General features: G+C 46.3%; 1 protein-coding gene across 1 annotated transcript in view; it reads right to left on the bottom strand.

The window, feature by feature from the left end:
- Positions 1-21,841, bottom strand: part of LOC144148782 (uncharacterized) — a gene marked incomplete in the record, with an annotated part of 154,819 nt that overhangs the window by 37,846 nt on the left and 95,132 nt on the right. Inside the window, 1 exon segment of the mRNA XM_077680293.1 lies at positions 8,775-8,833. Within this exon segment, the coding sequence (XP_077536419.1) occupies positions 8,775-8,833 (59 nt within the window).

Here is a 21,841-nt window from a genome sequence, read left to right on the forward strand (position 1 = left end):
GCCTCGGTTAAGGGGCGTCGCTCACGAGAGCTGCTGCGGTGTGCGCGATCGGACTTTTTAATCGCCTTCCGCCACCGCCTGGCACACGTCGACGGCTTGTGAAGACGATGATCAGCGGCGTCTACCATATATCCGGTTCCACGTCGCTTACTGTCCCCCTGCTACGTCATCGTCGCTGTACGTCACGTACGCATTACCTGGAGACGGGGATATCATTTTTACGAGGCGTAAAAACAGCGACACTGCAGGAGCGACCTGTGGGACGCCGTTTCGAGCTTGCTTGCTTCATCGCGTATCGCATATATGGCGCGGTGTTGTTATTGTAGGCGGTTCTTATATGGCCACAGAAGGTGCCCGGTCTCTGCGATAACCACGCATGGTCGGGGGGATGGCGGCGCCTTTAATGTGGTCTTGAATGCTTCGGCGGGGTTGGGGGTCACACATCCCATAATGGCGTCATAATACGCCGCTTCTTTTGCAAATGGTCTATTCGCAGTCCTCGCAATAACCCAGTCGTGTGATCCATAATTTTAGGGGTTAAAGTTGAGAAAGTAAAGGGATTGTTTTTTTTTGTTTGTAAAGTTAGAGAGGGTGTGTTGGGGTGCAATACTGCTCTTCTTTTTTTTACTAAAATAGCTCGGCGGTCGCGTCTACGTGGCTTTTATGCGATACTCGTAAAATCTGATAAGACCTGTAGTAGAAACAGCAATGACTATGAAGCCTAATAACTTTTTGAAATCTTCAACGTTACTTTCAGCTTCGATTCGGAAAAGCGTGCGTGTGCCATAGGCTTTGCTTTATGTAAACGCTGCTAAATAAAACGTCGCCTTTTTGTTCGTCAATAAATAAGGAACTGTGCTACTTGATGGAAACTGAATGTTACATTTATCGGGAAACCGATCGGACGAATGATAAGTTAGAATTCAAACTTGTACGAGCGCTCACTCGCAACTACACTTTTAATAAGGCGTGCGGAACGCATCCGTAGGCCTATTTCGGACAGCGGGTTTGCCTTGTTTTTGCAAACTAGGATTTTCTTCATCTTCCACAGCAATTTGACAGAACACGGTGTGCAAGTAAGCATTCATAGCTTCGCAGTTCTAGCATATAACTGACTTGCGAAGGACCAACGCCCTGTCTTATTGCGAGAAGGAGTTTAAAATTGTTCTGTTCCCCGCTAAGCTGAATAGAGTGGTTGAGATAGAACAAGGGGGATTCAGTGCGAGGAAAACGAATGCATCACAGGCCACAGCTTTTTGACAGCCAAGTTGTGGATCTGTATAGGATACTGTTTAAGTTGGTATTTGCATCGAAATATCATCACAGGTGATGCCTGTTCCCGCAGACATGCACGCGCACACACGTGAGAGGTAGTTCAAGGATCATAATTATAAGGACAGATCCTTTCACATTACGAGAACCACGATGATCAAGTTGCTTCTCAAAATGGGTGGGGGCATCCGCCGCTCCTTTTTAAACAGGTAGAATGGACATCCTTCTCCGGCAATGGCAATACGGGGGCCTGGAATTGATCATTTAGGGCGAGTTCTTCTCTCGAAGCAACGCGTACGCCTGTTATGTAGTGAAAAGTCTCCAGAATCTCCGTGAACGGCCCCTAGAACGACGAACACCTTTAAAACTAACGCTCGCTGGTTGATATACGCATACGTGCACTCAGCTGTCGGAATCCGTACCACAAAGGCCATGCCGTCCCGCTCTTCCCCGTTCCTGTACTCCGGCCCTTTTCAAGTCTCCTAACCAAAGCGAAACAAAAAATCTGTGAGCGGCTTAGTTCAAGATGGCAGGCAGCCAACGCCGCAAACGCCTCTTAAAGAAAGCGTACCGGCGCGCTATATTGGCTGCACCTGACGCTACCTCGGGGCTTCGGCAACGCATGCAGCTGGCGTGCTGGTGGACTGGAGCTAAGAGAAATGTACTTCTCCTCCCAGAAGAACGCCCGGTTCATGACATACGCTTCGCCCGATAAGAAAGGCTGGGCTGCTCCCGTGTCCACTGTAGTGTCATGCCCGGTCTGGCACGATCCCCCCCCCCCCCCCCCCCCTTTGATGCATGTGTGCATAACAGCCCCTCTCTCATCCGTCGGGATGGCCGCTGTACCGCGGAGAATCGCACATAGCCCTCCCACGTCTCCGTTTTACACATCACGTAAAGCAAACAATATATGAAGAGCACATCCCTTGGGAAGCTGTTATACGCCTGAAGACATGTTCTTGTCTATTCAGACACCCGCGAGGTGCGTGTCACCTGGCATGCTGAGGGAGAAGAGCTGACAGAAGTTGGCAATGAAGCATGTGGCCGCTAAACTGTGCCCTTGTTTTTGTCTTCTGCGGTTATTTGAAAAGGGAACGAATTCGGATTGCGAAAGGAATTCGAAGAACTATTTCAGCAAAAAACCCTAATTGCGGGAGTCTTTCAGCAAAACGTTTTCTAAGCTGACGTAAACCAAAAAAACACAGGAGCATGCGCTGATTGGCAACGCCTAAGCTTTGGCACCACGGACCGTACAGCCACGGATACCTGAGGCACTGCCATCAGTCCGCATGCAACCTCGTCAAGTGCAAAAGCCAGCCCCCCACACAAATACTTCGCAAGTAGTGAGCTGCAAAACAAAAATATTATTCGCAATGCAAAAGTTAAACAAACACTCAGCAGGGTTCAATTGGACATTAGTACTTGCTCATTGATAACTATTAAAAGAAGCTGAAGTATCCAACAGTTTTTTACGCTTCAACCAGGAATACACATTTTTTATTCTGAACAGGACTCGTTATTTTGCTAAAGGTATCTAGTAATGTGGAAGTTTGTGGTGAAAAGGGGGTGCACAGGAGTTGCCCCATAAGCGGGCGGTGCTGGAATATTTCTTATACTTAATAATTCTAGGATAGAATACTGTATGCACGGGCCACTCTTGCGCATTGAACGCGCAGACCATTAACGCCACACAGTACCCTGTGTCACATTTCTCTTCTATACTCTCTTCTCAATAGGGAAGAGTCTACAGAGATACAGAGGCCCGTCTATAAAGAATAGACCTTGGTGGACATTGGTCCGTGCAGATTCTTGTTTTATTTGTCGGTAGGTGACGAAAAAGCGATGATTATTTACAAATTATTACAATATCACTAATTCAGTATTTACAATAATTACTAACTCAAATATATAATTAGAAAAAATTACAAAATTTTAAATAATTAGTTTTTCAGTAAGATAACTAAAAATTCAAATATATAATGACATATGCGAACATATCTACTTGTATGGCCGACAAATACTGCCAATTGCATGGCGTTTCACGAAAGCTATGGAGTTGACAACGTTTTAATATCTTTGCATGCAATGTTAGCCCAGTGCCTGCGTGTGGTTCGGGCTTAATTGCGGAATTATAGCCCGTTTGGGTGATATGCAGACACCGAGCCAAATTTCCAATTCATCATCGATGCGTAATACACCACCCTGACGTCACGCTCGCGGCTCGCCCTTTCATTTTGATGACACCACATGCACGCTTCTTGACTCTTAAGAAAGTGACTGCGACAACGACGCAGCACCGTGTCCTGGAAAGTAGTTCCTATAGACTGACAACCTGGCTAAAGTACTACCTGCACAGTTGGTTCCGTGCAGCGGCTAACGGATAGGGCGGGATGTACACAAGTGAACTCTTTCGTAGCCTCTTCCTCTTGCATAAAAAAGTATTTTGAGAACTGCGCTATGCATATTATTTATAGGTTGTACAAGAGGTTTCACCATGATCTCATTGAATACCGGGCACGGGAATTCGGTTCCCCCGACTCCTTAAACCTGACTTCGCGTAATGTACGACAATGGTTTACATACTTTATTTTTCTGTGACGGCTCGCACTCGTGGCGGCATAACACACTACACACTAAGAGGCAGACTTTGCCCTGAATGGCATATGTTGTTCAGAGAAAGCGGGTGAAAGAAGGGGGAAGGAGTGCATACCATGCCCGGAGGTCGTTGTCTCTATGCGAAGGCATGTAAGCAACAGTGTACGTTACATGCCAGTGGCGCGACCGGGCCTTATCGCGATTCGCCATTAAGCGCGCACCAAGGGGAGAGGAGAGATGGTCGAACGTGACTCGAAGATCCTGGTACAGTACCTGCACTCGGGGCAAAGCGCGCACGCCTCAAGCAATCACGGCAACATCCTGGTCTGCTTCTGAGTGCCGTGATTGGCCTCCGCTCCCGTGTAACGTGTCTTATATTGCGATTGGGGCGGGGACATCGCGTGTTACGTTTAGTTGATGGAAAATTCAGCGGAGTGAAGCAGATATGAGTCTTCCGAAGGAGAAGACTTAAAGATAGGCGTGGGACTACGCCAGGTATGCCGGTGAAACAAAAGACAGCGAGGACAGTTACTTATCTTCTCTTTTTATCTCTCATATAACCAGCGACGTCCATTGATATCGATGGGAAATCTTGGACCACGCAGACAGAATCGTATGGGCTTCGAAGCTCCTGCACCTGCGCTTGAGTGTGGAGACCTTAATTTGCCCTGAAGCGCTAGCGCGAGAAAAACACGGCACTATAGCTACAAAAATCTCCTCACTTTACGAAGGCTAACAAAAGCCAGGATAACATTCGGCCCTTTCTTATCTTTCCCAAAGGAGCCAATGACGGCCAGAGCAACATTTTCCCCTTTACTGTGTTTTCATTCTTGCCGCCATACGCTATTCCGGCAATGATATACAGGGCAACAATTGAACCTTCATAATTGTTATTACTTCCCAGATGTGCTCCGCCAACATCGAAATCGAGGTTAAGATTTTACGAGTTATTCATCCGGCACCTTACACTTAAGAGCGTGATTTCCCACTGAGTAAGATTTTTTCTTTACACATTCTATTCTCCCCAACCGTTATGCCGCGATTGATATCTGCGGGAGCATTCTACATGTTCTAATTTTTTTACCTCCTTAACGTTATGTCGACATTTCAGAGCCACGGTAACATTTTACTCATTGCACTTTTTAGTCGTTTTCCCGACACGTAAGGCTGCAATGACATCCGACGTAAGATTTTTCTCCTTGCTCTTTTTAGCCCGTCTCACAAGTTACGCCGCCAATGATATCCAGGGTAACATTTGGCTTTTAGAACATTTTATTGCTTCTCTCGTGCTAGGACGCCGTTGAAATCTTGAGAAATGTCTTTCACTTGTCACATATTTATTTCTGCTCACACGTCATGCCATTAGTCACATTTACGGGACATTTTTTCACGCAGGACATTTTTCACGTAGCACTTTTTCAATCTCCCTCACACAATATGCCGTCATATGATATCCAGTTTTGCCTTTTAGGCTTTAAACATTTTAGTCGTTTTCACAACTTATGCCACATTGATATCTCAGGTGACATTTTACCTTGCACACATCTTTAACCCGTTATGCTCATTGACATCACGTCAATGCACGCATGCTGCTATTGAGATCTAGTGCGTAATTTTACAGTTTTACTAAGTAATCCTTATAATCGCACAAGATGCCTCCAGTGGCATTAATGGTAACACGCAACAGCTGAAACCTTTTTCTTTTTCCTGGCACGTTATGCCACTTGTAGCACTAGCTAGGGGTAACGGTTTAGTTTAGAATTGTTAATTTTTCTCACACATTAGACCATTATTTGACATTCAGAATAATATTTCGGTCTTTATGCTATGAAGTTATACCCCAACTCAAGGTAACCTTTTACAGTTTACTCTTTTAAGGGGGATGGATACTAGACGCAGGTGTCCAAATCCGTATGCGGCTAACATCGCTGCTTTTTTAACAATCAGCTTGACATTTGGCGTATAACGAATATCTGCTAACCGTGCGCAGCATTTCACACAGAAAAATTTGATAGTTTATAAAAATAATTCTGGAGTTTTTTAGCCTCTCTTGCATAAGAAATGTTTTGCGAAATGTTACGGGCCCAGAGCTGAAATATTTTCTGTGTGTTAAATGCTAGAGGCGTCCTTCTGAAGCGCAATATTAATGGTGGCAATAACCGTTGATTTTTTTAAAGTATTTACATAACATTAACATAATTTTATTAATGTACGACAGAAAAAAAAGTGTGAATAAAAACAATTTTAGTTAGAACATAATAATTTTGGTTAGGAATTTGTAAATAGCATTGATAAACAACCTACAAAAATGGTGTTGTAAGTTGACACTTTAAGCCGCCATTAACACCTAGGGTAACATAAAATCTTCGCCCTTTTTACCGTTCTGAATTGTTAGCATCGATTTCTAAGCCAGGGAGTAACTTTGCACTTGTCACTTTATAATCCTCTGCAGAGTTTCTGCGTCGCAACTAGTACTTTAAAAATCGTCTCAAACGTTAGCCGCTATATCACACTGATATGGTCACACTATACAGTTTTTTCCTCCCTTTACTCACAGGTTAATCCCTAGGTTGTTCCATCTCCCCGCAAGCTTGAGGATTGGGAAATTCTTTCGGAAGTGCCCGAGATGAACTTTTCCAATGTTCAATGAAAAAATGGGTTATTGGAGTATATATGACAACAAATAACGACGTTTGCACTGGTTGGGTAACAAAGCTCGAAGCTAAGAGTTTTATAGTGTTTTCTGTGTTGAGTGTGTGCATAATAATACTTAGTATGCGCGCTGTTCGAAAGGGTTCGTCGTATACAAACTAACATGACATGCGACTGGAATGCCAGATTTCAATCTCAATAAACAGACGCTTGGCTTGAAAATTTGGTTATAAGGATAACATGCAACGCATATAAGATAATTAACAGAGGATGGCAACCCACGCTACACGATACAATGGTACAGAAAATTCGTAGGGACAAGCACAAGACAAAAATGCCCAAGAAAAAATCTCTTCAGATGGGTAAAACTGAAACCACTCGCAAAGATCGAGAGAAACGTAAGCTGCGATGACGCCGTGTTGTGCTCTGGGAGGGCGGCCGCTTCGGGTTAGAGGTTAATGCGAGCCGCAACGCTCGGGGGACCCCATCGCGGGGTCAGAGGTCGATCCGGCCCTCAGCTCTGTTTTTCCACGGGCCCCGTCCCCTCACATGGGGTGCGGGGCGGCTGATAAGAATTACCTGCCGGCGGGGATGGCACGGTGCAGCCTCTCGGAAAACATGATGCCCACCACAAAACAAAGGTAAAGCGTGGAAGGAAGACGCAGATGTCCTGGTCCGTCGCTACATCCGCGCTGCGGGACTGCCCGTGTTGATGAAAAAAAAAAAAAAAAAAAAACACGCTTCTTTGTGTGCGTTACGGTTGAATGTTAAGGAGGCTCACCGCGTTCGAACCGCTGTCCATACCGCAATTAAGCCTAAATTCTCTCCACCATCGTTATACGCGCAAGAGAAGGCGCAGAAAAGCCACACGAAGTAGCGGTGAATCAGTAAAACGGGCACAAGCGCGAGTATGTTCGGAAACTCACAGGCGCCCAATTTTGCATAGTATAGACGGTGTACCCGCACGCAGTCTATGTAAGGTGGCGCACGTCACATCATTATTGCAACACAATAGCGATAGAGTGTAATGGTTGCCTTTTCTTTAAAAAAAACAAAGCATTTGCACACTCGATAACGAGGGCGTATAGGCAGTTGAGACTGCGCACTCAGAGAAGAGGATGTCTCATGTTTTGCCCGGTTCACACGCTGCGCCGTGCAATAGTTGTGTGCATGACACGCAGACGACGAACGCCTGCACCGCGGCAACAGAAGACGGACGACCCCTCGCACAAAATGGAGGGAGACGACAGGAATAACACCGCCGCCATTTGCGTTTCCGGATACGGATCGCTGTAATCGTTGATGCCGGCGCAAGCGTATACATGCGGACGATGAATGTTCCTGTTCTGTTTGCTAATAGGGTGTAGCACGCAACGTAAACTGTGCGTACGCAGTTGCTCAGGCTTTTCTCACTCCCTCTTCCCATTTCTTCTTTCATTTTGCGGTCGCGCTGCCCATGTTGTTCGCTATTAAAGGGGGTGGGGGGGGGGGGGGGGGGGGGTTCTAAAAAGTTCGAGGCCTGTTAGCTCAAATTCAAGGAGCAAATTCTCTGGCAATAAAAGGGACACAAATTGCTAACGCGACACCACCGATGGCACTGGCGCCACGATTGCCTCTTTTTAGAGGCAATCGCTGGTGTCAGAAAAACCTGGTATCAGAAAAACCTTTGGCAATTCCGGCGATGTCGTGGTGAGAAGGACGACAAGCTATATATACGAATAAGTTACCAGAAAGCGCAGAACTGCAGGCCTTCCGTATAGAAATGAATAGATACAGTCTTTCACGCTTTGTCGGCGAGTATGATACTGTATACACGGACCAAAGTATCTAAAAACTTGGAAAATGACAGCCATCGCTGTAAAATGCTCAAGTACTGGGGTGAGAAATGTAGGCATTCTTTGGTTCGGGAATACCTGAGGGGACAAAAATAACAGATCTTACCCACAAGGGCCGCTTGAACGGCAACTTGCTACGGTCCTTGCATCGACGCCCTTCGGTGGTATCGTTTGAAGCACATGTTCAAACACCAATTGGGGGTAAATTCTTTTGGCGTTCATCTTTCGTGGTGCTCCGAACAATAAGATAGATGAATTCATCACTCCAATACGTCATAACTTTCAATCAAAGGCTTTTATCCGCAGTATCCGCAGACTGCTTTCATAGCGATAGGTTGCGTCACATTGTATCACAACTTCGCGACTTGACTGGTTTTGTGCAAAGAATAGGCGTGGCTACAAAAAGCATGCCAAGCTTACCTTGGAGAAGCCGAAGTGAATCAAGGGTACCTCCGGTAGGACGTCGTGTTTTCGGAATACTGTAACAAAGAAACGAAGAATGTTGGAGGTGACCGCGAATGTATAATTATGCACTGGACTGTAGTAAAGAAATTAGAGAGCGAAAAACACGACACAGAAAAATCACAAACGCGTGTCCTGTCGTGCTTCGTTTCGGTAGTTTTGTTACCGCTTTGTATTTGTCATAACTGTGGACCAACTTTCAGCTAAATGTGATTTACAAGGCATTGTGGGCGATGTGTTCCGACAAGGATTCCCCATCACGTTGGCCAACGAAATTTGCGCACTAAGGGCTCCGAGTCGTTTTCAACAATGGGATGTTCTCTAACCCCCAAGGCATCCAATTGAGAGAACGAAGTGGTTGCGGAGAACTCTTCGCACACTGAGCACCAAAGTCTGTCATTTATTTGTAGTTTGAAACTGCTCAGGGGGAGGGAAGAACGTCGTAAACATTGCTGACGCCTGGTTTAGCTGAACTTCGTCTGCAAGGGAGCGCCGGAGAATGCACAATATTACGCGAAAGTAAGCTGGCGTTGAACAACGCCGAAGATGGTGTGTATGCACTGCGCTGCTTTTAAGGTAACAGCAAAGCAGCATGTAAAGCATGAATCGCTGAAACCTAATAATGACTAGCACAAATTTAACAACAATAATAAAGTAATCTTATTGCTAGCAATGGAGTAGCAATATCACAAATATGTATTATTTACAATGGGATAGCTGCTGCATCCATCCTTGGATTGTGCGCGTGGTGAAGCTGTTGGTAAAGTATAAAGGGGAAGTGGCGCAGTTTACAAAACGTCATGTAGGGCACGCCGTCGGAGCGAAAACTCCGCTAAAAATAGAGTAATAGAAACAGCAAACAAAGCAGACAGCATACGTGTGCAAGATCGTACACAAAGGGGCAAGTGATTATTTTAGCAGGAATCGTAGCGCAGAGACTGAAGCGCATGATTTCGGCAATGGAGAGAGAGAAAAAAAATTTGAATGGCCGTTGCTTTTTTGCTCGCAATGTCAGTTAATAAAAATTCTGCTGTTCTAAAAATATTAGCGTTTATTGCTATATGCAAACATGGCAATCATCCTTGTGTTGTTACTGATCGTCCATTCGAATCGCGCGACTCTAATTTGTATACTGGTAATTTGTAACGATGTTTCAGAGGAATAAATTTTGGCCTGTCAGTAAGATTTTAAGCGTGATAAAATGCCCAACAAACCCCGGGCATGCCGTGCACAGTAATTTGGTAAACGTAAAGGTTTTGGGCTAACATAGTGGGTAATATTAAACTGTCGCTTCAGACACAATGCTTGCGTCCAAGGTTTGATTACTCCCTATCTCAAAGGCACATGAAACTGAGCGGACAGCGTTCGAAAAAGATTATCTCGGTTACTCGGAAACGAAGTCTTTTAAGTCATGGAAAGAACCTAAATGCACAAGCTAGAAAATACAACGCCCAAGGGTGGGACCCCTCCGATCGACTCCCGAAATATACAGTAGGCGGGGCCGGGGTCACTATAGGAGGCGGAGCTCGGCTAGTCGATCCGGAGGCTCATCCGAAAATAGAGTGCGTACACGCAGGCAACGACCGAGTGTGACGCAGAAGGAGGTCGCACGTGGCAGTGATGTGCAGACTGTGGTTGGACAAAGAAGAGAGCAGAGGGACGAGAGCACTGCCTTTGGGAACTCCCCGTGCACTGACTTTTCCTCCATACGACAGGGGCGGGAAGGTGGGTGCAGATGGACTAAAAACAAAGTTAGTGACATACATGTTTTGTTTTTAGTACAATTTTATATTCAAATTTTTGTTTGGTCGACAAGCTACGGTACGTTCACAAGTAAGACAGCACATTTTCGCCCATCACGTCTTTTGAGGCCAGGATTCGGAAGTACCACGCGGTAGAGCGTTAAACAGTATGCTTTGACTTTACCGTCAATGTCCTCAACCGAACTCACAGAGAAAATGTGTGACGCTTCTGCGGTGCGTAGTTGTCTCGCAGGGAAGTTATTTCCCTTGCTGCATCCACAACCCCCATCTATCCGTGCTCACGGCGCCACTGTCGGAACACGTATGGAGAGCACGAAGCCGGTGCAGATGGTCGATTATATACGCATACGCAGGACCGAACGGACGCACATGGCACCGGTCGATCGGACACTGGTGCATAGAGATGGTAACGACGGTGATTCAAACTGCCCTTGGGCCGGGACAGTTTGTCCCACGACGTCAGCGGAGCTGTAACTTGCTGCGAGGCCTTTTCCCCCACACCGACTACATGCTCTCCCCTTGCCCGTCCTCCTCTCCCCTAGCAATCTGTCGGTATCTTCTCGTCGCGGACAAGCGTTTGCGTGTACCCCCCGGCTCTCAGCGCGTAATTAAATAAGCCGCCGGCCCGACGCCACCAATATCACCGTCTACTGGCGCTCTCCCCTTCATTCCTACCGCTCGGTTGCTAAACCACCTAGTTGTGCGGGTCGCTTGAAGGGACACCTACGGGGTATTGAGAAGTGGCCGCCATGCAGACTACCGCAGATAGCGAAGACAATGTCGATACCCTGCCTCCCTCAACTCTGTCTACACCTTGTCTTTAAGTAACTGGAATCGGAGTTTCTGCACTACAAAACTTGCGGGCACTTCAACTTTGTGGATAAACGCCGGAAGTCAAATTGAAAACGCGGTGGTCGTGAGCCATTTTTATCACGTCTGCGCAGAAAAGGACATGCTACCTTTTTGGGGTGACAATGCTGTGGGGACAATAAATGAACTACATATTTATTTATTTATTTATTTATTATTTTCACACGTTGCTGAGGGGTTGAACCGACATCTTGACTTAACGGATATCATGGCACTCGTTAGAGTAAGCTACCACATGACCGTTTAGGTATCGAAGAAGAAAGGTGTCTATAAAGAAGAAAGAACGGCGCCTGCCTTGTCATCTTTCCTCAGTTCGTCCATTTTTTAGCGCTTAACCATGTCATTAAGGCATAGTCGCTAAAGGCAATTGCGAGAAGTTGGCGGTTGACGATTGACAGCTGACAAAAGTGTATACATGTGGGTACGCAACATCTTTTTGTGCAAACTTAAACATGGTGTGCATTAACCTTACAAAAAGAGGTATTGTTGACGAGTATACAGTGTTGATGTCTGTTGGTTTGGCTGAATGCTGTCTACCCAGTCTACAACAGCGGGACGTCAAAGCACCATCAGTTTTATCCCCATGCGTCCAGGAATCGGTTGAAGATAACTGTGAATTGTTGCAACATTGCAATGTCTAGAGTTGATTGTGCAGCGGCGGAATAACTCGTAAAAAGGCAACACGGTAGTTTCCTATGAACGGCATAATTGCTCATGAATAAGATGGTGCTTTTCATTTTAATTGACTTCTTGTTCGACCAATGGGCAGTATGAAATCACCTTTCGGACCACAGATGTTTTTCGGGTAGCATATCGTTCATGAAGATTATAGGTGAAATTTTGGTTTCCTTTTCTTCGACTCAAAACTCACACGCCTTACGCCATGAAAAAAAAAATGTGGCTGTTTAAACGGACGTTTCACGCTGTGAAGAACGAAAGAATCAGGATGTTGCTTAAATCGATGGTCAAAATCCAGGCTCACTTCACTACGTCGTGTCAATGTTTAAAGACGATCACGCCAGATGTTCAAGCAACGCGCGAGTTTTAAAAGCGTCCATTGCAAATTGAAAATAAAAAAAAGCAAACGCGCCCGCGGTGCCACTCATGCGAGAAAGTCTTCTGCAAACGTATTCATAGATTTAACATGAAAACCGACAGAGCTCAGCTGTATACGCTGTATAACAGTATACTGGCCACGTGTCGTCTGCAAGTGGGGCGTCTGCTTTCGATTTCGGGCAAGTGGACGGACAGGCATTGATTCAGGAAACGGATTCCATGGTGGTTTTTGCGGCGGTTAAGGAGAGAGAGGGGCATGTTAAAACAGGATAAAAAATGGACGTCATAAGCGCGATGCAAAATGAAGGGCGAGGAGTGTTAAGTATTACAGTGGTTTCGTGAGTGCATGCCGGGTGGGCTCCCTATCATACGTTGCTTGTGATCTTTTTTTTTTTGCAGGACAAAACGAAAACTGGAGTTCAGAAACAACCAGCCACTAAAGAAACAAAAAGCAATCACCGCGACTCCCCCTTTCTCTAAAGATCACCTTTAACGTGGTATTTCCTATTCATGCATTCCCGTTCACGGCGCGACGAGGCAAGTCGCGGCACGCACTAACACGCGGTGATTGAGGGTTACGAAACAGTGGCGACTGCGACGGCGGCTACAATCGCCGCCAAACATCAGACGTCCAGAGGCAGACAACGCTGTTTCTACCTGGCGCCGTCGAGACGTGGTCGGACTCCCCCGGATCGTACTGACGTCGGTCCCGACGATGCGCGTTTTCGGGGCACCCCTGCTCCTTGGAGACCAGCGACCGGACTTCGAGCCGGATTTCGAATCGTCTGTCCTTTCTCGGCGCCTTTAAAGGAGCCATTTTGTTCGCCTTACACGTTTCCAGAGGGAAAGCAAGAGCGACACGATTATGTGCACCGAAACGTCGCGTCATCTTTATACAACCTGTCGTTACGCGAGCCCGCACTGTATGGGTGTGTGTCCGTGTTGTTTTTTATCGACCCGTCACACCTCCCAGCGGACCATCACTCTGGAAAAGACCGAGCGGCAAGCTCAAAGAGAGAGCTGCTGCTCTAGACGCGAAATGTCGGGTATAAGGACATGTACGCCGCTTTGCCTGCGTCTTGTCTTGCCCTGTTTGTGAGCGCCTGTTGGATTAGAGGCCAATACTGCCGGAACTTGCTTTTTTGTGTCTCCTCTTACTTTTCCTCCTCCAACGTCCCCTCCCCTGGATCCGTACCGATCCTGTCGCCGAGATGTTATACTACGGAGAAAGCGCTACTTTGCTGAAAAGTTGATGATAGGTATTAGGTACTGAGGGGGAGGTGCCCAGGGCAACACGGATATGTCAGCTCTGTGGTCAAACCACGTGCGTCATTTGGTGCGGGCTGGCACTTTGTGCGTGTATATAGGCGAGCAAGGGAGGGATATGTACTTCTTGCGGCGAAAAAAACTTGTCTTCTTCCTATGATTCATGCGGGATGCGTCGTCCTGGCGTCGGATGACGGCGGCCATATAGAACCGCGGTATGCTGCGCCAAATGTGCTTTGTTGCGTCTCCGTGTAGGTGATGCAAGGGTGAGAATAAATGCACCGCAGAATTTTCGTCGTTGGTTCTTGCAGTTGTTTTGCAATAAAGAATAGCCACTGCGGTTTTGCCTGCACAGGAGTAAATAATTTCCAACAATGTGTACAGCCAGCTCCGCATTAAGCAAGGAATGGAAGAAGGTAACACACACATGTTGACAGTTTGCGCGCGGATGATTCCATTGTGTGTGCATTATGTGTGTGTGTTGTGTGTGCGTACCAGTCGACTATGGTTTTCACAAGGGGAGGAAATTTGAATGTATCAACACCTGGTACATATGGCATACCAGCATGAGGGGGACCTGTACGTGGAGGCACTTTCCCTGGGAGGAGGAGGGGGGGCGAAAATGTAGTGTGTAGTCCAAATTGGATTTATTTTACAGTATGAAACCAGAATTGCACTCTGGCTATATTTCCGCGCGTTACGAGTTCGGGAAAAAGGGTGAACTGAAGGGCTTGTTGGTACATCATATCGTTTGAAAACAGAGCGGAAGACGGGACTGAGCAAGTAATAGGTGACACAAGCGCTGCCGGGACAAAGTAAGGACGCAGTTTGAGACTGCGCCCTTTGATTAGCATTAAAAATTTACCTTGTACCTAGCGGCACGGTTTTTCTATGCGTTCCTATTTATTTATCAAGCTCATTTGATCCTGATCCCAGACTCTAATATAATATTCCATTGTGGCGGCACAATTATGTGGTACGCCTAGAGCATTATGTGTGCTGTGGCATCTTTCAATTTTCGCAATATAGCGAGTTTTTCTTGGGGCAATCCACCAAGTCTTCGATGTGTTCGTTCCAGTTTAAATTATCCGTGATTGTCACCCCAAGTAAGTTTACCGATAGGTTGAAATAGGCTATTATTTATTGTGTAAGTTTGGCGCAATAGGGATTTCTTGTCGGATACGGTCATGAAAGCCGATTTATCAAAATAGTTTTCACGCCGTACGTAATAAACCAGTCGCAACTTCTATGCTGGCATTCATTTAAGAACACCTCATCCTGAACATTCTTAACGCGCGAGTAAATAAGGCAATCATGGAAGTCATTAGCTATGTAATTGACGTACAGCAGAAAGCACGTGGGTCCTAAGACCGGTCCTTGTAGCCCCGCAGATAAAACCCGTAAGACATATGATCGATCATTTGCAATTCGAAAATACTGCTTCCTATCCGTAAGGTTGCATAAATCTGGCAATATGTGGGGACTCCAAATTTGTACAATTTAAAAAAAAAATAATGTTGCAGACCCGATCAAAGGCCCTTGAAAAATCAATTGCTGTGGCATTAAAGGGACCCTGCAACACTTGCCATCGACTACTAGTAATGTATTTTGGGATAAAGTCTATTGTCCCAGAAATCTCCTCCCGCAAGTATTATGAAAATTCGTTCACAATGAACGAAACTACGCGCGATGAGAAATCGCGCATAATTGTCCCCTCTCAACTCGACCAAGGACAACGCGACGAAAGCTGCGCGCTCTCTCCCGGAGAAGGGGGCGGCTCGCGGCGTTCCTTTCGGCGGCCTTCGATATATCACATGCCGGGTAGTTTTCTCCTTTTCTCCGCAACGCGGAGGGGCCTATTTCCGGTGTGGTGCCACAAAAAAGCAGGCATGGGTGTCTGCTCGCAAGTGCGCGCTCGGGCTGGTAGGGCGTTTTTGAAGCAATAAACGTTTGTAGTCGAGTGGTCCCGTTGAAAGGGAAGTATTGAGCTCATCACTCAAACTCCGCGCGCACTCAAAACACAAAAGAAACGGCAAAACTGTGCCTACAGGTTCAGGCATAGAAGAGGTTCGTACACAGCGATGACGACGACGGAGATGGGAGAATCTAGCCGCGAAGTTGACCAGTGACAGCCGATCGGGCAGCCATGGCCTATGTGACGTCCCTTAGGCCATACCAGGGGTTGCATAATGAGGACAACTGAAGAGAGAGCGGTTGGTTTTTCCGCGTCTTTCACATCGATTTGCGCGCTTACCGCTTCACGTGCACGTGTAATATCTGGCTCAGGTATTCCTGGCAGTGTATTCTAAACGTCGCGCAGGTTTACTTGCACTGCTCAAAGAGTGTTGCAGGGTCCCTTTGATTCGGTCCTTGTTTTTAATTGCAATGCCGAAAGCATACTACTGTTGAAAAAGCTACGTCACTGTCGGAAATCGTTAGGGAAAACCATGCTGCTTGCTGTATCATAAGGTTTTTCCAATGCATTGAATCTAGGGTTACGATATTATATGTACTGACATTTTACACGTTAAGCAGGCACTACTACCGACTCCTACGGCCGGCATCCACAAATAACAAAGCGTTTTGGTGCTTTTGTTTTTCCAGCTCGCCGTTTAAATGAAAAAGTGTAAAATGTTTAGCGAAGAGGGCTAAAACAGACTGTCGGTTACAAGGAGAGAGAGCCGGCGGGAAAAGTCATTGTGAAGCAAGTCACGGCGTCCTTGAAAGCCGAAACGCATGACAGGGCATTTATGTTTTCCCGCTGCTATGGCCGGCCGCGTTTTTCTGCGGTTTCGTCCGCAAAAGTGCAACCGCCGCAGTCTTAGCGGAGGCGTGGAAAAACGTTAGCGCGCCGTGGCGTCCTTGGTTGGCGCAACTGGCGCTTCAGAAGCCGCGGAAAGGCAGCGCGCCGTCCTCTAGCAGAGCTCGCAGCGAATTGCAAGAACACCGTTGCCGAGGCCCCTGAGTTGTTTGCCTTTTCTTCGTCTTCTTATTCCCTTCTTTCAAGTTCTCCTTTCTGCCCTTACGACGCACAAGCTTCGCTAAGATCCGAGGTTTCAGTTCTTGCGTCAACGGCCGCCAAATGCTTCGGGTATGAACGAGCGCCCGCTAGGCATCCCTTTCGACGACGTTTGGAATGGCACGCGTGCAAGCCAGCGCGAATCTTGCATCGGCATCGCACCTCTGATATCTTCGCCAACTACACAGGGGTACTGGGATGTTTCGCTGACCAGGTACTTCATTATGGACATCTTCTGCATTTCTGCGCAGCGTGTGGAAGGTGCCGTCTGTGGTATGTATTCCATATTTGGGGAAATGTTCACAAGTTTTAAAATACGAGTAGCAAAAAAAAAAAACGCAGTTACACCCCGTGTGCAATCTGGCACAGCTGCTATTCTCTTGTGTCCAATGCACCTTTTAATGATGGGCTTGGGAACTTTTTCTTATCCCTGCGTGACGCCAGACCTACAGCAGACACACGGAAAGGCTGGACCTATATACCAGGTCCGCTGTTAAAATCGCGCATGAAGCCGCAATCCGTCGGAACTCATAAGACAAAACGTTAGCCAAATCGGCAACAAACTTCAAGGCATAAATAAGTACCTTGAAAACATTGGTTGTGCTGCAACCTATCCCTGACACCGCGAACAGCAAATCAACCACACAACACACAAATACAAAAACTGTGCACAAATACTAAGGAACCAATGACGAGGAGCACACAGGAGCCCCATACGAAGACCTGGACAGACATGACACTCCCAGAAGAATAACAGGATATTATAGATTTCACAAACAACATTACATCATGAACAGATTGTCATAATAGCGCCATACAAACCGTTCGTACCTACTACAACTTCACTAAAACGAAGGCACGAAGCCACGGTTGTAAACAAGCGCTGATATCGTCACACTTCCTACGTTTGCAGTAAGTCACCCACTCTTAAAAACTTGTGGCCCTTTTCACTAACATCACGTATAAGGATGCTGTTCGAGCACGTACTGAACAGATTCAAACCCTGGAAACCAAGACCCTTCTGGTGCAGGCATTGTTTCGCTTTTTCTGATGCCTCAGTTCTACAACCTAGCTACTGTATCGTACAACTGCCCCGAAACCATGCTGGTATTAGACCCCTAGGATAGAACTGACAAGTTCCGCGTCAACAAGCCTACGCGGAGACCTGAACGACCTAATCTGTGGAGGGCATACCTGCGCGTATATCAGCGCTTTCCTCTGAAACCGCACCGCCACTGTCGGAATAGGGTCCTCAGGAGTAGCACTCTCCACAACGTGAACAAGTGAACCCTGCACTGAGCATTACTGTCGCCAGCACTTTTCAATTCAGCTTTGATGAAACTCCCTTCCCAACGGACGGTGATAGAGAACATGCACCAGGAAATCTCTCACAATGGCATCACTATTGGCAAACATTGTCAATATTGGAAACATTGTCTTCGACATGCTATGGTAGGAGATACCACATGAAGTAATAGGGTGGGTTATTAAGTACTCCAAAGCGAACGAAATGCTGTCAAGGATTAGAACCCGGGCAACCCGACCAAAAAAAGGAGACAGAAGAAAAAAGCAATCAAAGGGTATTTATTGCTAAAAAGAATTCAACTGAGCGGAAAGAACCGATGCGAATGGGTAAACTATTTTACTGTTCAACCGTGCGCTCGAAAGATCTGAATTTGGATGTGTTAGTACGGATGTAGAAATGTGTCATATTAAGAGCATAATAGTGGCGTTTGCAAGAAAGCCTGGAACGCTTCAGGTGCTTGTCGTTTGGGCGCTTGCAAAAAGAGGTGATAGTGAAAGAGTTGCAGCGATTCATTGTTCCGCGGCGATGACAGCTTTGATAGGTTCAAAGAGGATTATGCTGACGTTGTTGAAAAAACACAGTCGTATCGCCGGCAGAGGAATAATAGCCTCTTTATGTGGAATTAAGTTGATCTTTTTCCCACTGTCTGTAGGGGTTCCATACGTGTGACCCGCACTCGAATACAAAGTGGATAAGCGTTTGGTACACATCGAATTTTGTGTGAAAAGGGCCCCGATAACCTACGCCGGAGGTAAGCAAGTCCTTAGAAGAGATTTTACAATGCTGTAATAAAGATGATCGAACTCGGACAAGTTTCTAGATAGAAGCACGCCAAGTTATTTGTATTGGTTAACTCTCCGCAGTGATCACATAATAAATGAGTATTTGAAATATGGAGAAAATGAACTATTATAAATGACAAAAAACACTTCTGTTGTAGTTCATGTTCATGTGCCAGGAAGGCGCCAGTTGCAGAGCGAGGCAAATTCAGAAGAATGAGATGATGGCGCAATTTAAATACTTTATATAGCACACAATGTCGGCGTACTAGCGAATGTTATAAGACAAGTTGTTAATGTAACGGAGAAATAACGATGGCCTGAGGACTTACCCGTGGGGCACAACGAAAGATATTTCGGCAACGGTGAATGGAACGGAATCAAAGTACAGAAGTTGAGATCGTTTTGACAGAAAGCAAAAAATGCCATAAGCTAATTGTGCGTTATTGAGCGCCTTATTCAATTTGTACAAAAAGTAAATGGGAGTAACAGAGCGGATGAACTTTGGAACATTCATAAATACGTCATCAATTTGACCTCCTTATATCAAGTATCACATGATCACACGATAAGTTGCGTCGTAGTACTGAACCCGCGTCTACACCCGTATTAAAAATGAAAGAGAATCTTATCAGACTCGAAGAAGTGTATGATATATCAAAAGATTGTCTGCTTAAGGATTTTACACGAAGTGGAGGTAAAGTAAGTCGGTATGTAATTGGAAAAACAGTGGGTACTGCCGGCTATATGCAGAAGAAAAAATTTAGCTAATTTAGAGGTCGAGGAACAGTACGATTACTAATAGGTTTATAAATTGCCTCAAGGTACCGAGCCCTCACAAGTTACGAAGACAGCAAAAAAATTAACCTAAGCCTGTCAGAAACACGATAATGCAGATTTTTGCAACTGGTGGTAGTTACATTCTGAAATAATTTATTCTTAGTGAATCATTGAATTTGCCTTTTACGAAACTGCTGCTAGTGCTTCTAAATATGCCTTCTACAGTGTTTTGGTTTGCGGTGGTTACCGTTTGAATTATCGTGAAATCGTCCCCTATTTAAGCGTCTGAATGTGTATTGCTAAGGTGCCTGTGATTGTGGGTGCACAGCTGAAAGCTACGTACAAGAAAGTTCACTTCGGGAAATAGGAGCGGTAGCGTTATCATGCGTCTCATTCTGGAGCTTGTAAGTTCTTTTGGACTGGGCCCTTCGAAGTCTGGCGGCTACGCAACGACGAGGCACAAGTTCTACGTCTTTTGACAAGGCAACTGCACCATGCCGCACCGCAGCAGGTGCTGCCGACGCCGTTTCATTGCTTCCTGGTTAGAGAGGAGGCGAAGGGAAACGAGGCGGTGCATTGCCTACGGGTCAGCGGCGGAACCAATAACTGCCCCACAATACGACGGCAGGTGTTCTGCCGGAGGCCACATAAAGTCTCACAGCAGAATATGGCACGCGTAAGTATGTATCGGGGACGAGTGGATAAACTTTGTAGGTTTTTTTGGCGGTAATGTTGGTACACCTCACAGTGGTGATGAAGTTTTGGTACGGGGTAGACTTCTGGTAAAACCGAGAACTTGTCAACTCTGAAGCCTGCGTTGTATACGTATGCAGATGGCAACTGCTTACAGACGCTGAAAAGAAATTAATGGTGCCTGCGATTGCCTTAGGTCTCATAAAGAGCGCTTATTAACTGTCTTGGCTGTGTAGAAACCAAGCGGGAGGTGAGATAGGCTCGAACACCTTTCCTTCTAACGCGGTTCTCGTTAGTGTTTGCTGCCTTTCCCTCTTTTCTTTTGCCGCGCCCGGAAGGAATCTGTCCGGGAGGCGGTCGCAAACCATGATCTTGTGGAAGAATCGCCGCAATGCAATTACCGAAGCTGGCGTTTATAGAACCGCCCCGTGTCGGTCGCTATGGATCGCGCTGATTTTGCAAACCCTTAGCGCGCGGCACCAATGCCGGCACCGCCAGCCTGCATGCGGCATATGGCAGCTGCTGCCGTCTCGGTCAAGTATACGCTTGCGCTGGGATCTGCAAACAAGCGTTACACGAGTGGATTGAACCCCTCAACTCTGCCCTCACGCCCAAACAATTTTCGGCCAGCGATACGTGTGTTTGAATATCGGCGAATTTTTGCTGAGAAGATGCGGGATGGGCGCCTGGGTACGTTTTGCTTGTTCATCCATCGAGAACCACCGGCGAAGTGTCGTCTGTTCAACACGGACTCATAAGAAGGCCTGCGCAGAGAGTGATAAAAGTTAGGCTAATAGTGCGAAGACGTACTCTATTTGCCACAGGCTTACTTCAGACAGACGCCAGATACGCCGTCTATCGGTGATGTTCTTCGTTTGGAGATTAGGCAACCAGAAAGGCATTTTCCTTTGCCAGATGGACTTGGTCTGTTGCGGCGTACCGAGTGAATCGGGGCAATTGGATGAAAAGTACCTGTCTGAAACTTACCCAACTGCCCATCCAAATGTTGCGCAGGATTTGCGCACATGCGAGCAGCGTCAGCAGCGTGCTGTTAAACGCCATGCTTTTTTCAAGGATTAATTCACTCGTGATGATTGTAGGCGTTTGAACAATAAAACGTAACATTTAAAATTTCTTTCTGGGAAAGCTCAAACTTTACACGATCGCATTTGTTGTGGTATTTGTCTAACACTAAGAATGGCTATGAAACTTATACACTCGTGTAGAAATGTAATAAAAACAATTAAAAAACTGGCCGCGTATCTGCTCCTTTCGTTGCAAATGTCGACAAAAGGCGATAGTCTTTATCGACTTTTGTCAAGTAAATACCTCCCTTCGTTTTCCCGCTCACCTCTTATGTTGTTCCTCTTGCGTCGCGCTCCTCCCAAGGTAAAGACGCCAAAGGTTTGCTTAAATCATTTTAAATATACCGCGTTCCACTTCTCCAGCCCGGGTGTCTCGATGCCAACGCTGCCGACGGCGAAGATGCGCGT

This window comes from Haemaphysalis longicornis, unplaced genomic scaffold (assembly GCF_048455015.1).
Source record: "Haemaphysalis longicornis isolate Haplotype H1 unplaced genomic scaffold, Haemaphysalis longicornis Haplotype H1 scaffold_8, whole genome shotgun sequence".
In the NCBI taxonomy this organism is placed as follows: domain Eukaryota; kingdom Metazoa; phylum Arthropoda; class Arachnida; order Ixodida; family Ixodidae; genus Haemaphysalis; species Haemaphysalis longicornis.